The sequence below is a fragment of the Pongo pygmaeus genome, chromosome 1 (assembly GCF_028885625.2).
Source record: "Pongo pygmaeus isolate AG05252 chromosome 1, NHGRI_mPonPyg2-v2.0_pri, whole genome shotgun sequence".
Taxonomy (NCBI): Eukaryota; Metazoa; Chordata; class Mammalia; order Primates; family Hominidae; genus Pongo; species Pongo pygmaeus.
In genome coordinates, this window is record NC_072373.2 from 119,323,753 (window position 1) to 119,339,776 (window position 16,024).

The window sequence follows — 16,024 nt, forward strand, 5'->3', positions numbered from 1 at the left end:
TGGATCTTTTCTAGATTCTTTAAAATTAACCAAATGTTCTTTTTGTTCAGTTATCAAATTGTAATTTTTTTAAAAGGTCTTTGTTCTAAATTATTTTTGTTTAAGAAGCTTCCTGAAATACCTATATTCTCACGGGTACGTTCATGGATCCCACCCCTGTGCAGTCAGAAATCTACATATAACTTTTGACCCCTCAGTAGCCTACTGACTTCAACAGTAACACTAGTTTTCTGTGTTTTACGTTTTTGTTTTTTTTGTTTTTTGGTTTTTTTTCAGTAGACAGAGTCCTGCTCTGTCGCCAGGCTGGAGTGCAGCGGTGCGATCTTGGCTCACTGCAAGCTCCGCCTCCCGGGTTCAGGCGATTCTCCTGCCTCAGCCTCCAGAGTAGCTGGGACTACAGGCGCACGACACCACACCTGGCTGATTTTTGTATTTTTAGTAGAGACGGGGTTTCGCCATGTTGGCCAGGATCGTCTCGATCTCCTGACCTCGTGATCCACCTGCCTCGGCCTCCCAAAGTGCTGGGATTACAGGCAATGAGCCACCGCACCCGGCTGTTTTATGTATTATATACTATATTCTTACAGTAAAGTAAGCTAGAGAAAATGTTATTAAAACTATAAGGAAGATAAAATATATTCAATATTCATTAAGTAGAAGTGGATCATTATAAAGGTCTTTATATTTGTCATCTTCACATTGAGTAGGCTGAAAAGGAGGGTTTGTCTCACTGTCTCAGGGGTGGCAGAGGTGAAAGAAAATTCATGTGTAAGTGGACCCGTGTTGTTCAAGGATCAAGTATACTATATGTCAGGAATTCATATAATTATCCTTAACAACCCTATACAGTAGGTACTCTTACTTACCCTATCTTAGGTTTGTGTAACTAAGGCTATGAAATTACCAGAGTCATCATTTGGACTCAGGACTCCAATTCAGAGTCTGTACTCTTTTTTTTTTTTTTTTGAGACGGAGTTTCGCTCTGTTGCCCAGGCTGGAGTGCAGAGGCACGATCTCAGCTCACTGCAAGCTCCGCCTCCTGGGTTCATGCCATTCTCCTGCCTTAGCCTCCCTAGCAGCTGGGACTACAGGCGCCCGCCACCACACGCGGCTAATTTTTTGTCTTTTAGTAGAGATGGAGTTTCACTGTGTTAGCCAGGATGGTCTCAATCTCCTGAACTCATGATCCGCCCACCTCAGCCTCCCAAAGTGCTGGGATTATAGGCGTGAGCCACCGCGCCCACTGAGTCTGTACTCTTAACACCCAGACCACCAAATAGGACATGTTGGCTAGAAAATAAATTTTTACATTCGAAAAGTACAGGTCTAGCTGGGCACAGTGACTCATGCCTGTAATCCCAATACTTTGGGAGGTCAAGGCAGGAGGATGGCTTAAGCCGAGACCAGCCTGGGCAACATAGTGTGACCCCATCTCTACAAAAAAAGTTTTTTTTAATTAACCAGGCATGGTGGCATGGGCCTGTAGTCCCAGCTACTTGGGAGGCTGAGGCAGGAGGATCACTTGAGCCCAGAAGGTTGACGTTGATGATGTGCCACTGCACCCTAGCCTGGGTGAGAGAGCAAGCCACTGTCTCAAAAAAAAAAAAGGTTCACTTCAACCTTTATAGTTCTCAACAATGGAATTGTGCACAAGCAGGCACAAAAGACTGATTTGTTGAACTTGAATGTAGTTCTGTTGCTCTAGCAATTTAACATTTGACAGTATAAAAACCTCCAGGATATTATTTATCCAAAAATATTAAGCATCTACAAATATAAGGTGCCATGTGAGAACAGCAAAGATTTTTAGTAAGACATAGCTCCAGCCCTTGAGCTTGTACTTTAATAGATGGGATATATATGTATGGTCTTCACCATACTTATTAATACCTGACATACATGTTGTTTTATGTCTGATTTCCCCAATAATGTACACACTTTGAGGGCACAAGCTTTGTCTTTTTTTTTTTCTTTTTTTTTTTGAGACAGTCTCACTCTGTGACCCAGGCTGAAGTGCAGTGGCACAATCTCAGCTCACTGCAACCTCCGCCTCCCGGGTTCAAGTGATTGTTGTGCCTCAGCCTCCCAAGTAGCTGGGACTACAGGTACACGCCACCACGCCCAGCTAATTTTTGTATTTTTAGTAGAGACAGTGTTTTGCCATGTTGGGCCAGCTGGTCTCAAACTCTTGGCCTCAAACAATCCACCTGCCTCAGCCTCCCAAGTGCTAGGATTTCAGGCGTGAGCCACCGCACCCAGCCCCTTTGTCTTATTTACATATATATCTTAAGCACCTAGAATAGTTCCTAGAACAGCGTAGGCACTGAATAATTGCTGAATAGATGAGTATATAACTAGTACAAGAGGTTTTCTTTATTTTTTTGTTTTTGAGACGGTCCTGCTCTATCGCCCAGGCTGGAGTGCAGTGACACAATCTTGACTCACTGCAACCTCTGCTTTCCCAGGTGCAAGCAATTCTTGTGCCTCAGCCTCCCGAGTAGCTGGGGCTACAGGCGCACACCACCATGTCTGGCTAATTTTTGTACTTTTAGTAGAGACAGGGTTTTGCCATGTTGCCCAGGCTGGTCTTGAACTCCTGACCTCAAGCAATCCTCCCGCCTCGGCCTCCCAAAGTGCTGGAATTAACAGGTGTGAGCAACCATGCCTGGCCCCACAAAAGAGTTTTGTAGTATGAACTGAGCCTCCAAAGACTGAATGGATGTTTGCAGTAAAAGGAATATGGGGTTTCCAGGAAGAGGAAATGGCAGTGTAAAGAGTGGATAAACCAAAAGGAACATGTAATAGCAAATGCCTTAGTTTGGTCTGTGAGGTAGGAGGTGAAAAAGCTGAAAGGGCAATCAAGGAACCTGAATATCTGCTTTTTAAGAAATCTAGGCTTTATCTTATTAGCAGATTGGATTTTGAGCAGGTGAGAGTAAAGGTGGAGCTTTAAGATTAATTTGTAGTGGCCAGGTGCCATAGCTCGCACCTATAATCCCAGCACTTTGAGAGGCCGAGGCGGATGGATCACCTGAGGTCAGGAGTTCAAGACCAGCCTGGTCAACATGGTGAAACCCCATCTCTACCAAAAATATAAAAATCAGCTGGGTGTGGTGGCAAGCACCTACAATCCCAGCTACTTTGAGAGGCTGAGGCAGGAGAATCACTTGAGCCCGGGAGGCGGAGGTTGTAGTGAGCCAAGATTGCACCACTGCACTCCAGCCTGGGTGACAGAGTGAGACTCCATCTCAAAGAAAAACAAAAGAAAGAGCTCATTTTTTTCAAGGTGAGCTTCCTTTTGTTCATCTATGTATCTCCAGTTCCTAGCCCAAAGTAATAACAGCGACTTTAGTGAGTTTTTGCCACATGCTAAGCAATTTACATTTATTTACCTCATTTGATCCTCAATCTTACAAGGTATTATCCCCATTTTAGAGAAGAAATAGGCCCCACAAGATCATTAGCTCAGGATCAAATGTAAGAGACAAAAAAAGCAAATTAGGCCAGGCGCGGTGGCTCATGCCTGTAATCCCAGCATTTTGGGAGGCTGAGGTGGGTGGATCACCTGAGGTCGGGAATTCAAGACCAGTCTGACCAACATGGAGAAACCCCATCTCTACTAAAAATACAAAATTAGCTGGGCATGGTGGCGCATGCCTGTAATCCCAGCTACTTGGGAGGCTGAGGCAGGAGAATCGCTTGAACCCAGGAGGGGGAGGTTGCAGCGAGATCGCACCATTGCACTCCAGCCTGGGCAACAAAAGCAAAACGCGATCTCAAAAAAAAATAAAATAAAATAAAAAAATTTGGCAGAAAGGGAATAAAGGAGAATGAAGAATTAAAGATGATTGAATTTTCTAGTCTAGGTGATAGAACTGGGTGCCTTAGAAAAAAAGCAGTGAACTCAATAACAGCGAAAAGATGACTGGGTTTGATTTTAGATGTTGACAGGGCATCTTGGTGGTGATCCTTAATAGCAAGCATGTATTGAGTGCTTGCTGTTTACCATGCACAATGCTAAACCTCCCCTAAGGAGCCTCTCATTGCATTTACATTTTATTTATTTATTTATTTATCTATTTATTTGAAACAGAGTGTCACTCCGTCACCCAGGCTGGGGCGTAGTGGCACCATCTTGGCTCTCTGCAACCCTCTTCCTCCCAGGTTGAAGCGCTTCTTGTGCCTCAGCGTCCCAAGTAGCTGGGATTACAGGCATGCAACCACAACACCTGGCTAATTTTTGCATAGAGACAGGGTTTCACCATGTTGGCCAGGTTGGTTTCAAACTCCTGGCCTCAACTGATCCACCCACCTTGGCCTCTCAAAGTGCCCGTGAGAGGTGACAGCGTGCTGGCAGCCCTCGCAGCCCTCGCTCGCTCTGGGTGCCTCCTCGGCCTCAGCGCCCATTCTGGCAGTGCTTGAGGAGCCCTTCAGCCCGCCGCTGCACCGTGGGAGCCCTTCTCTGGGGCTGGCCGAGGCTGGAGCCGGCCCCCTCGGCTTGAGGGGAGAGGCACGGGTGGGAATCGGAGCTGTGCTCGGCGCTTGCGGGCCAGCTAGAGTTCCAGGTGGGCGTGGGCTTGGCGGCCCCGCACTAGGAGCGGCCCGCCGGCCGGGCAGTGCGGGGCTTAGCACCTAGGCGAGCAGCTGCGGAGGGTGTGCGGGGTCCCCCAGCAGTGCTGGCCCACTGGCGCTGTGCTCGATTTCTCACCAGGCCTTAGCTGCCTCCCCGCGGGGCAGGGCTGGGAACCTGCAGCCCGCCATGTCTGAGTCTCCCCCCACCGCCGGCCATGGGCTCCTGCACGGCCTGAACCTCCCCGATGAGCGCCGCCCCCTACTCCATGGCGCCCGGTCCCATCCACAGCCCAAGGGCTGAGGAGTGCACGTACTGCACGGGACTGGCGGGCAGCTCCACCTGCGGCCCCAGTGTGAGATCCACTGGGTGAGGCCAGCTGGCCTTCTGAGTCTAGTGGGGACTTGGAGAACCTTTGTGTCCAGCTAAGGGATTGTGAGTGCACCAATCAGCACTCTGTGTCTAGCTCAAGGTTTATGAACACACCAATCAGCACCTTGTGTCTAGCTCAGGGTTTGTGGGCACCAATTGGCACTCTGTATCTAGCTAATCTGGTGGGGACTTGGAGAATCTTTATGTCTAGCTAAGGGATTGTGAATGCACCAATGGGCACTCTGTGTCTAGCTCAAGGTTTGTAAATGCACCAATCAGCACTCTGTGTCTAGCTCAGGGTTTATAAATACACCAATGGACACTCTCTATCTAGCTAATCTAGGGGGGATGTGGAGAACTTTTGTGTCTAGCTAAGGGATTGTAAACGCACCAATCAGCACCCTGTCAAAACTGACCAATCACCTCTCTGTAAAACAGACCAATCAGCTGTCTGTAAAATGGACCAATCAGCAGATGTGGGTGAGACCAGATAATAGAGTAAAAGTGGGCTGCCTGAGCCAGCAGTGAGTGGCAGACTGCTCTGGTCCCTTTCCACACTGTGGAAGCGTTGTTCTTTCACTCTTTGCAATAAATCTTGCTACTGCTCACTCTCTGGGTCTACACTGTCTTTATGAGCTGTAACACGGCGAAGGTCTGCAGCTTCACTCCTGAGCCAGCGAGACCACGAACCCACCAGAAGGAAGAAACTCCGAACACATCTGAACATCAGAAGGAACAAACTCCAGACACGCCACCTTTAAGAACTGTAACACTCATGGCGAGGGTCCGCGGCTTCATTCTTGAAGTCAGTGAGACCAAGAACACACCAATTCCGGCCACACCGGGATTACAGGTGTGAGCCACCACGAACAACCTCCCATTGCATTTAGAATTAAAAAGTTATGGCTGGGCACAGTGGTTCACGCCTGTAATCCTAGCACTCTGGGAGGCCGAGATGGGCAGATCACTTGAGGTCAGGAGTTGAAGACCAGCCTGGCCAATATGGTGAAACCCCATTTCTACTAAAAATCCAAAAAAATCAGCTGGGTGTGGTGGTGCACATAATCCCAGCTACTCAGGAGGATGAGGCACAAGAATCACTTGAACCCAGGAGGCGGAGGTTGCAGTGAGATGAGATTGTGCCATTGCGCTCCAGCCTGGGCTGTGACTGAGCGAGACCCTGTCTCAAAAAAAAAAAAAAAAAAAATTAAGTTCTAACCGTGACCTCCCAACCCTGCATGATTTAGCCCCTGCTAACCCCTTGGGCCACATCCCATGCCACCCTGTGTCTACCACATATCCCCCTCCGTCTGGCACACAGGAAGCAACTGTTTTTATTGAATGAAATAAATGAACATACATTCTCATTTATTCTTCACAGCACCCTTTGAGGTAGGATATAATGTATCCAATTTATCAATGAAGCATAAGACGTGCTAGAAAGAGCTTGAGGCTGGAAAAGTCTCATTTTCTAGTCTGTACAGAGCCAAAACTGAAGTATGCTTGTATGAGGGAGTCCCAGGACACTTCTATAATAGTTAATTTTATGTGTCAGCTTGGCCGGGCTATGGGATGCTCAGGTATTTGGCTAGATATTATTTTGGGGTGTAACTGTGAAGGTGTTTCTGGATGAGATCAGCATTTGAATCAGCAGACTGAAGAAGACTGCCCTCCCCAATGTGGGTGGAACTCATGCAATCCATTAAAGGCCTGAATAGAATAAAAGGCTAAGAAAGAATTTCTCACTGCCTGACTGTCTTGGAGTCGGGACATCAGTCTTCTCCTTTGGACTCAAACTCAGAATGGAACTTACACAAATGGCTCTCCTGGTTCTCAGGCCCTCTCAGACTAAAACTTACACCATCAGCACTTCTGGTTTTCAGGCTTCTGGACTCAGACTGGAACTACACCATCAACTCTCTTGAGTGTCCCGCTTGCTGACCAGAGTGCAGGCTTTTCAGTCTCCATAATCATGTGAGTCAATTCTCATAGTAAATCAACCTCAATATCTCCTCCCCCATCACGGGTTCTTGCTCTGGAGAATATTCTATTCTTTCTCGAGAACCCAGACTCATTCAACCCCTCAGGTTTGATAATTCACTAGGATGACTCACAGGACTGAGCATTTAGTTGTTGTATTTACATGGTTTATTAAAGTGAAAGGATACAAAGCTGACTCAACAAAGGCAAAAGGAGGATGGGGCAAAGTCCAGAAGAAACCAGGCAGAAGCTTGCAAGAATCCTTCTGTCAGTGAAGATACACAGGATGCAGTTAATTCCTCCAGCAATGAGTTGTAACAACATGTGTGAAATGTTGCCAATCCAGAAAGCTTAGTAGAGACTCAGTGCCCAAGGGGGCTGGTCACCAAAGTACCCTCTCTGCCTAGCACATATCAAAATCCCAGGCTCCCGGAAAGAAAGCAAATGTTCAGCATAAAAATTGTATTGTTTACATAGTTTAGGCACAATGATTCACTATTATCATTTAAGGAATGGTAGGAACCCTTCTGAAATCCAAGTTCCCAGTTTCCAGCCAGAGGCCAACCATGTAAACAGGCCTTTCAAAGAATAGGAATCTCAGGCCAGCGATGTTAACTCTTTTCTGCACAAGGATTGAATGAGGACAAGGAGAGAGTCAACTAAAAATAAAGTATCTTAATTCTAGTTGGTAAAGCTTATTAAAGTCTAAATCCATAAGTGTTAAAAATTATTCCTGGGCTGGCTATGTTTGACAGTGGGATGAGGGTAATAGTGGTGATTGCCAAATCATGCTGGATTCTTGCTGAATAGCTTTAGGGCCAAGAGTTAAAAGGTTAGAAGTTGAGGGAATTGTTTATGTTTCATTACAGACCCTACAAGCTTTATTAAGGCAATTGGGTACAGATGCCAAAATGTTAACTAATATCCCAAAGGTGGCTTAAGAATTCTTTCTTCTTGCTATTAGGCCTCATTTGACTAACAAAAATTATTTTTCATGAACCAAGTACCAATAGTAGGTCCAACATGCAGTCATCTTACATTATATATTGTTAATCCTCACAACAACCTTGCAAAATATTAGCTACACTTTAGAGTTTTAGAAACAGACTCAAAGAGAGTAAATTGCCCAGAGTCTACGGGCTTAAAAAATGACAAAATTGAGATTATCACCAAGCCTGCATTTCTGTTCATGTGCCTCTATGAAACATATGTTTGAAGGAGTTCATCTCTGATTACTTTGCTGCGTTCTTGGCCTCTATGAATGACTTCCTGTTCTGCTGCATTTCAAATCTGACCCCAGGCATTAGCATCAGAGTTCTCTATCAATATAAAGCCTATTATAAGACAAAGATGAACAGGAATATATATATACACACATATATGTATTGTTTACATAGGTTAGGCACAATGATTCACTATTATCATTTAAGGAATGGTAGGAACCCTCCTGAAATCTAAGTTCCCAGTTGTATATGTTCCTATATGTATATATGTGTATATATATATATATATTCCTCTGTGTGTGTGTGTAAGAAAAATCTATATATAGCCTAGCATCATTTCATCCTGTGATCAGAATTATAGATAGCTGGCCCATTACAGTGGTTTATACCTGTAATCCTAATACTTTGGGAGGTCAAGATGGGAGGATCGCTTGATCCCAGGAGATTGCAAACAGCCTGGGCAACAGAGTGAAACCCCCATCTCTAAAAAAAAAAAAAAAAAAAAAAAAAAAATTTAATTAGCTGAGCATGGTGGCACATGCCTGTAATCCCAGCTACTCAGGAGGCTGAGGTAGGAGGATTGCTTGAGCTGGGGAGGTCAAGGCTGCAGTAAGCCATGATTATGCCACTGACTCCAGCCTGGGCAATAGAGCAGACCCTGTCTCAAGAAAAAAAGAAATCACAGATAGCCCTGCTTTAAAAGAGAAACAAGCGTGCCACCAAAAAAATAAATAAATCAGTCTTGTTTACTAAAAAATGTTTTCAGGCTGGCCACGGTGGCTTATGTCTGTAATCCCAGCACTTTGGGAGGCTAAGGCAGGCAGATTGCCTGAGCTCAGGAGTTTGAGACCAGCCCGGGCAACACGGTGAAACCCCGTCTCTACTAAAATACAAAAAATTAGCTGGGCGTGGTGGTGTGTGCCTGTAGTCCCAGCTACTTGGGAGACTGAGGCAGGAGAATCACTTGAACATGGGAGGCAGAGGTTGCAGTGAACCGAAACTGCACCACTGCACTCCAGCCTGGGCGACAGTGAGACTCTGTCTCAAAAAAAAAAAAAAAAAAAAAAAAAAAAGTTGTCTAGAGTGTATTCATAATTACAAACAGCTCTCTGAAAAGCATTTATTTGCCTTCTCTCTTTGGGTTTGCTCCTTCTGCTGAATGTTTATTTGATCCTTGCCACCAGCATCATGTAACTGCATAATCCTTCCATGGTTACACTCACAGGGCACCTCCCAAACCACTAAGCCGCCCTTCTGCAAGCACTTCAATCAAAAAGTATTATAGAGTTTGATTTTAAGAAGTCTCTTGCTTCTTAAAAAGAAACATGCATAAATATGTGCAGATTTTCCAGATAAAACTAAAAACACATCCTTTCGTCTAAAATATACTCTGGTTTAAAATCTGGAATATTGGTGTGGGAGACGAAAGACAATTTCCCATTTGACTTGTTTGTTTTGTTTTATGTGGAGGGTAGAGTAGAGGGAGGAAATGGGAAGAGAAAGTTGAATTATCCCAGTAATTTTCTAGGGGTCTCAACCTTAACCATTTCCAAAATATAATAAAAAACAATCTCATTAAAATTACTACAAGCATACGTCTTTTGCAGGAGGTGGCTGAGGTAATCAGATCTCAAAAATGCAATTAAAATGGGGTCTGAAACCCCAAATTAGTAACCAGAATCTTTAGTCAATATACAAAAGGCCACACGAATGGGTTGAGCTTACTGAAGATTACTGTTTGTGGCCCAGAGTTTTATATTCTCCTGTAAAATAAGCATGTCATGAGAAGTTCCCTGAGGAACTTTGAAGACAAGTGTATGAGAGCTCTGGAGCCCCATCCCCCTGCCCTGAGCATAGTCGCCAAAAGGACTTTCCACTTAGTTTACTTCATGCTTGCTTTTGAGCCTGCGGCAAAAAATTCTACCTTCTGAGTTACTGTGGGTGGAGGGAGGGCCTGAGATGACATCAAATCACAGTCTTTCCTCCTCCCCTCAGGAAGTAAAGTCCACTAGCAGGAGGACCTAAATCGTCTGAGCCCTCCTTAGCGCACTTGTTTTCACAGTGCAGCAAAATGAAATGCCTTAGAAAAAGAGTAACATTCCAGAAAATGGTGTAATTTATTTTTCTTCCTTAATTGCCCCATCTGTGGAGGATTTCCTTGCTGAACACCACATCAAAGGTAAGATGGGAATGGGACTGTGTGCTGTGTTGGTTTTCTAACGATGACTGGCATCTCTCCCCACCCAGCCTGCCCACCAGATGGCCATTCCGCACACCCTGCCAGCTGACTTTCCTTTCCAGTTAGAAACAGTCAGCCTTCAACCCGACACGGGAAATAATGAGTACTGTTCCCCCTTCCTCAGAACATTTACATTTTCTTTTTGCTATCATTCTTTATATATACTTGTTTATTTTACGGAACCGATTGGGAGAAGGTAGCATAGTGTCAGGTTACTCCTGAATACTTTAGCATGTATCTCCTAAGAATATTCTCTTGTAGAACCACAAGATCACCATCATATCCAAGAGGTTAACCTTGGTACAGTATTCTGTAGTATACAGTTCATATTCAAATTTCCCCAATTGTCCCCACAAACTTTTACAACTTTTTTTTCTGATCTAGGATATATTCAATAAGCGGGTATCGCATTTCGTTGTCATGTCTGTTTAGCTCCAAAAATATTTACATTTAGCAAGTGTTTTCTAAGGAGAATTCCTAAACTCAAGGCTCCCCTTCCCTTTCTATTTCTCTTAAGAGTTCACCCAGAGGACCAGCAGGGTAATGCACAGCTTCTCCAAGAAACTGGCTTGCAGACCTGGGGGGAGGGACACTGAGTACAGTTCTAGGATTGGCCACCCCACAGTCACTGAGGTCAGGCTTTCCAGGTAACTAAGTCCTTTGTTGCATCAGGCAGACTTCATCTGTAACTGAGGGGTTTAAAAAAAAATTACGAGTGGTTTTATATCATAGGGAAAAAGGTTTTTTTGCTGTTTTGTTTTAAATTTCAACTTTTATTTTAGATTCAGGGGGTACATGTGTAGGTTTGTTACAAAGGTATATTGTGTGATGCTGAGATTTGGAGTATAATTGAACCCCTCACCCTGGTAATGAGCATAGCACCCAATAGGGAGTTTTTCAACCCTCCTCCCTCCCTATCTTGTAGTCCCCAGTGTCTGTGGTTCCCCTCTTTATGTCCATATGTACCCAATGTTTAGCTCCCACTTATAAGTGAGAACATGCAGTATTTGGTTGTTTCTGCATCAATTTGCTCAAGATAATGGTCTCCAGCTGCATCCATATTGCTGCAAAGGATATGATTTTGTTCTTTTTTATGGTGGCTGTGTAGTATTCCATGATGTCTACGTATCACATTTTCTTTATCCAACCCACTGTTGATGAACACGTAGGTTGATTCCATGTCTTTGCTATTGTGAATAATGCTGCAGTGAACATAAAAGTGCATGTGGCTTTTTGGTAGAACAATTTATCTTCCTTTGGGTATATACCCAGGAATGGGATTACTGGGTCAAATGGTAGTTCAATTTGTAGTTCTTTCAGAAATCTCCAAACTGCTTTGCACAGCGGCTGAACTAATTTGCATTCCCACCAACAATGCATGAACGTTCCCTTTCAGATAAAAAGTTTAAAAGTTTAGATTAGTTTCTGGTCCACTGAATCAACTGTCTTGGATTTATCACAGGGATCTTCTGCATTTAAAATAGAAGAGGCATCATGCTGAAGAGGGAGGGGATGGTCCAACCTTACACTAAAACCCTGGATGGAGGATGGGGATGGATGATTGTGATTCATTTTTTCCTGGTAAGAATTCGCTTTTTTCCCCCTTTCCTATTGCCTAAAAGCAGGCTTTCTGGAGAAAGGCTCAGAGCTGCCTACAGATAAGATCACTTAGGAAATCTGTGGCATCTGAGTGGAGGGGCGGGCAGGAACAAGGCCAGGAGCTGCCAAAAACTGCTAACGTCAGAGGCCCATGCCGAACCCAGGAGAAAGCTGAAAATGCCCCTAGAGCAAAAGCAGAAATGTTCCTGGGCTGGGTGTGGGGGCTCACGCCTATAATCCCAGCACTTTGGGAGGCCTAGGTGGGTGGATCACTTGAAGTCAGGAGTTCAAGACCAGCCTAGCTAACATGGTGAAACCTGATCACTACGAAAATACAAAAATTAGCTGAGTGCAGTGGCATGCACCTGTAGTCCCAGCTACTTGGGAGGCTGAGGCAGGAGAATTGCTTGAAATCAGGAGGCGGAGATTGAAGTGAGCCAAGATCGTGCCACTGCACCACAGCCTAGGCAACCATGAGAGACTCTCTCAAAACAAACAGAAGTGTTCCTGAATCCAGTCATCTACTCTTCCCATCTACCACCTCTTAAACCTGAGAATGCTCAGTCACAATCAGCAGTTCTGTACTGGCTGCATGGCAGTTAGGGTTTGGGGACAATCATACTTTTAACCATCCCAAAAGTAGCACTGGGAGGTGCTAAAAAGTGCTCTGGGGGTGATCTCCCCAGTTCAGCCCAGCATAGGTAGAACACTGCCGGCACAGCCTCTTCCACTGATAAGGGGTGGGGACGTTTCCTCTGTTTGGCCTGCTGTCTACTTCTCAATCCATCCCCACTAACTATAGTTTATGCTATCTATATTTCCGATGTGTTTGGAAAGGGAGGACATGGATTTTGAAGGGGGAGCCTGATTTTTCTCCTTTACCCATAAGCAACTAGACAAGGCATTCCATTTTTTAAATTAACTTCTTTCCCTCACCCTCCCAGGGGTTGAGGTGTGACAGTGGTGATCTGCATCATCAGCATGCCCATTCCAGAATGTCGGTGAACCCCAGCTATGCCCCACACAGCTCTCCAGAGTGGCACCAGCTGCACAATTCTAAAGTGTTTCCAGAGTTCTATTAACTTGGAGATGCACTCAAAAAAACACCCTTTTCTTGCCGACACTTCCCCCCTACTCACCCTGCAGTAAGCAGCTCACTGGGAAGGGTAGCACAGGTCCTGGTGCCTTCTAATCCTATAGTTCACATACAGATAACCAAGAACTCTACAAATAGGATGGTGGGAAACATCAGGCCTCCTCCCTAGTGCTAGAGAAGATAGGGGCAGAGGTCCCCAGCCAGGATTTATGTAATACAAAACTCCTAACACATAATAGTAGTACTTGCTAAACATTAGCTTCAGTACTAAACAATGTGGAATCTCATTTTCCCCCCAGAAATGTTACTAATAGGGAAACTAAAGGATGCCCTAAGTCTGAGAGCCCTTCCTGTGGCTGGGCCACCTCCCTAAATCATAGGCTTTGCAGAATGGGCACTGTTGGTGAGACTCTCTAATTCTCCTGCCTTTCTCCCCAGTAACCACCCTGACTTTTTCTACATTATCCTCTGAGGATAGAATGGTTTTTGATCAATTTAGTTGCTGATAGGAAAAGCCATCTAATAACCAGATTAATAAACACTGTCCCACTTTTAGGGTGTGGTACTGCTTACTAAGCACAAAAAATGCACTGGATCCTCAAAATGTTAACAATAAATTCAGGAGCTAATCCCCCACAGTTGTAATGTGGATACTTGAATGACTGTGCTTTTGTTTCTGTATGACTTACAACTGTTCTTTTCTATAACAGATGAGCTCCTAGTAAGTGAAAAATAACAATGTACTTTGGGAGCTTCCTACTTAAAAAAAAAGAGAGAGAGAGATTCATTCTAACCAACTTACCACACTTTATATGTTTGTATGACTGTTTTCTGTATTCAGTCTGTTTTACTAGACTGAATGTTCTGTGGGGGCAGGGTCTATGTCTGCATTGCTCATGAGTATATGCTCATTACTGTAAGCCCAGTGCCAGTATACAGCCTGGAACATAGTAGGTACTCAGTAAAATACTGTTGGTAGATGGATAGATGGATGGATGAATTGATAGCTGCACACATTTATGAATAAACAAATAAGGATGAAGGGGATAGTTGATGAAACTGAAGAGATGAGAATGGCTCTTGAGGCTGAGAAGCTAATGAGAAAAATTAAGCAGGGATGTGATAGACTTGCATTTCAGAGAAATGTGATGAGCAGATGCTACTGAGAGGTCAAATGGGAGAGAAATAACAAGAGTCTATTGGCTTAGCAACAAAGAAGTCCTAATAACCTTGATAAGAGCTAGTACAGTGGAGCAGTGGGGGCCAAAGGTAGTGAACTTTAGTTTTCAGTGGAGTAGCGGAATGACAGAAAGTGGAGATACCTAATAGACTATTTTTTACAGAAGCTTGCCTGTGAAGGTCAGGAGGAGCTAGGGTGATACTAGAAAGGGACGCAGGGTAAGAAGTTGTTATTAGATAAAACTAACTCTGGCAAAGCCTGGTGCCTGTATTGAAAATAAGTCACTGAGGCTGATCCAACTCCTTTCCCAAGACAATAATTAAAATGATCTAGTGAGAAAGCTCTTATTGGAGGTGGGGTGTTCCTGCCAGGTTCAACCCACTTAACTGCTCTTAAAGACAAAAAGAAAATGAGGGGACTGGAGAAGTTCTAGGGTTTTTGCTTTATTTTGGAGTGAGCCATTTACAATGTATGATGTGGACTCTGGTAACAGAACTGAAACCCACCAAGCTTGGTCTAAGACATGGGATTATGTAGAATAATGCAGATTTATGTAGTCTGCTAAATTAACTAAGGAAAAACCTAGACCTTGGGAGAGATTTTTAATATCTTTGAGTCAAAACTGAAACAAAGTTGGAAGACTTCAAGTTAAGGGATGGGAAGCATGGTAGATGCAAAGGCTCTGCCCTTGGTCTTGTTGATACACAGTGGACATGGACCCAGTTATTAGAAACAAGTCCTAACCATTCACTGCTGCTACACGCAGACACCAAGGACAGACCAGAGATGAAAAGCTCTGAACTGGGGGACCAGTAGCTAGCTAAATTTAGGTAGCTAAGAATATAGAGGTCAACATCCTGTAAACACCAGCACAGAACCCACGTCCATAGAACAAAAGGAAGTTTATTTTACAGAATGATGCACTGTATTATTCCTTGCTCATGAGAGGACACAATCATCACATTATTATGAACTGAGAGAAGAAAGTCTAAGTAATTTGAGACCTGTGTATATTTTCTAACCTAATTTCTAGCCTGACAGAAGTGCCTTAGAGGAAAATTATGGTTATAAATTGCCTAAATGGGGGCCTGATAAAATGTCTTTTTAACTTCTGAATATATAGTCCTGGCGTTTATAGCACTGTTCATTCCAAATAAGTTTTGTTCCTTTTATCAAATCAGAATGGGAAAAAGTATATTAAGAGACTTCTTCTTCACCACTACCACTTTTGCAATTTCTGAGCATCGCCGGTAGTGATGGGGTGAAAAGGGGGCAGGTCTTGACCACTATTTAAAAGCCGGGGCTGAGGGAGGGAGGTGTCTAAGAGAAAGCACATCTGTCACTCAAATGAATGGGTGAATGGTACCAATAGAAAAAACTGAAAAGAGTAGGCATAGGATAAGGGAAATGTGAGTTTATGTTTGGACAAGTTGACCAGAAGTTATAAAGATATGGTAGACAATTAGGAGTCTGAAGCTCTCGTGAAAGCAGAATGGAAACCACAGTTAATTGTTTGAGTGCTAAGTGCCAAATATTAAGCACTTTATCAGAATTTTCTCAATTAATCTTCACAGTCTTATGAGCTAGGTAATATTTTCATCCCCAACGCCACCTCCCCCATCATAAAAGAGGAAGCTTAACCCATGTGACGTGCGAAGAGGTTTGCCCAAGGTCACACCCCAGTAGGAAGCACAGCCTGGATGCAAGTTAAGGCAAACTGATTGCAGAACCCTATTCAGCTACACCACCATAAGTATGCAGGTGG

At 44.1% G+C, this 16,024-nt stretch overlaps 1 protein-coding gene across 6 annotated transcripts in view; it reads left to right on the forward strand.

Moving 5' to 3' along the window:
* The first annotated feature begins 10,081 nt into the window (after positions 1–10,081).
* The window catches only part of SLC16A4 (solute carrier family 16 member 4), a 28,320-nt gene continuing 22,377 nt past the window's right edge, over positions 10,082–16,024 (forward strand). The window contains exons 1-2 of one of the 6 annotated variants that reach the window (XM_054482848.2): positions 10,082–10,324; positions 11,847–11,965. In XM_054482848.2, the coding sequence (XP_054338823.1) occupies positions 11,879–11,965 (87 nt within the window). In that variant the 5' untranslated portion in view covers positions 10,082–10,324; positions 11,847–11,878. The remainder of the gene's footprint in view (positions 10,325–11,846; positions 11,966–16,024) is intronic. The other 5 variants (XM_063664406.1, XM_054482882.2, XM_063664405.1 and 2 more) reach the window with 5 other exon arrangements.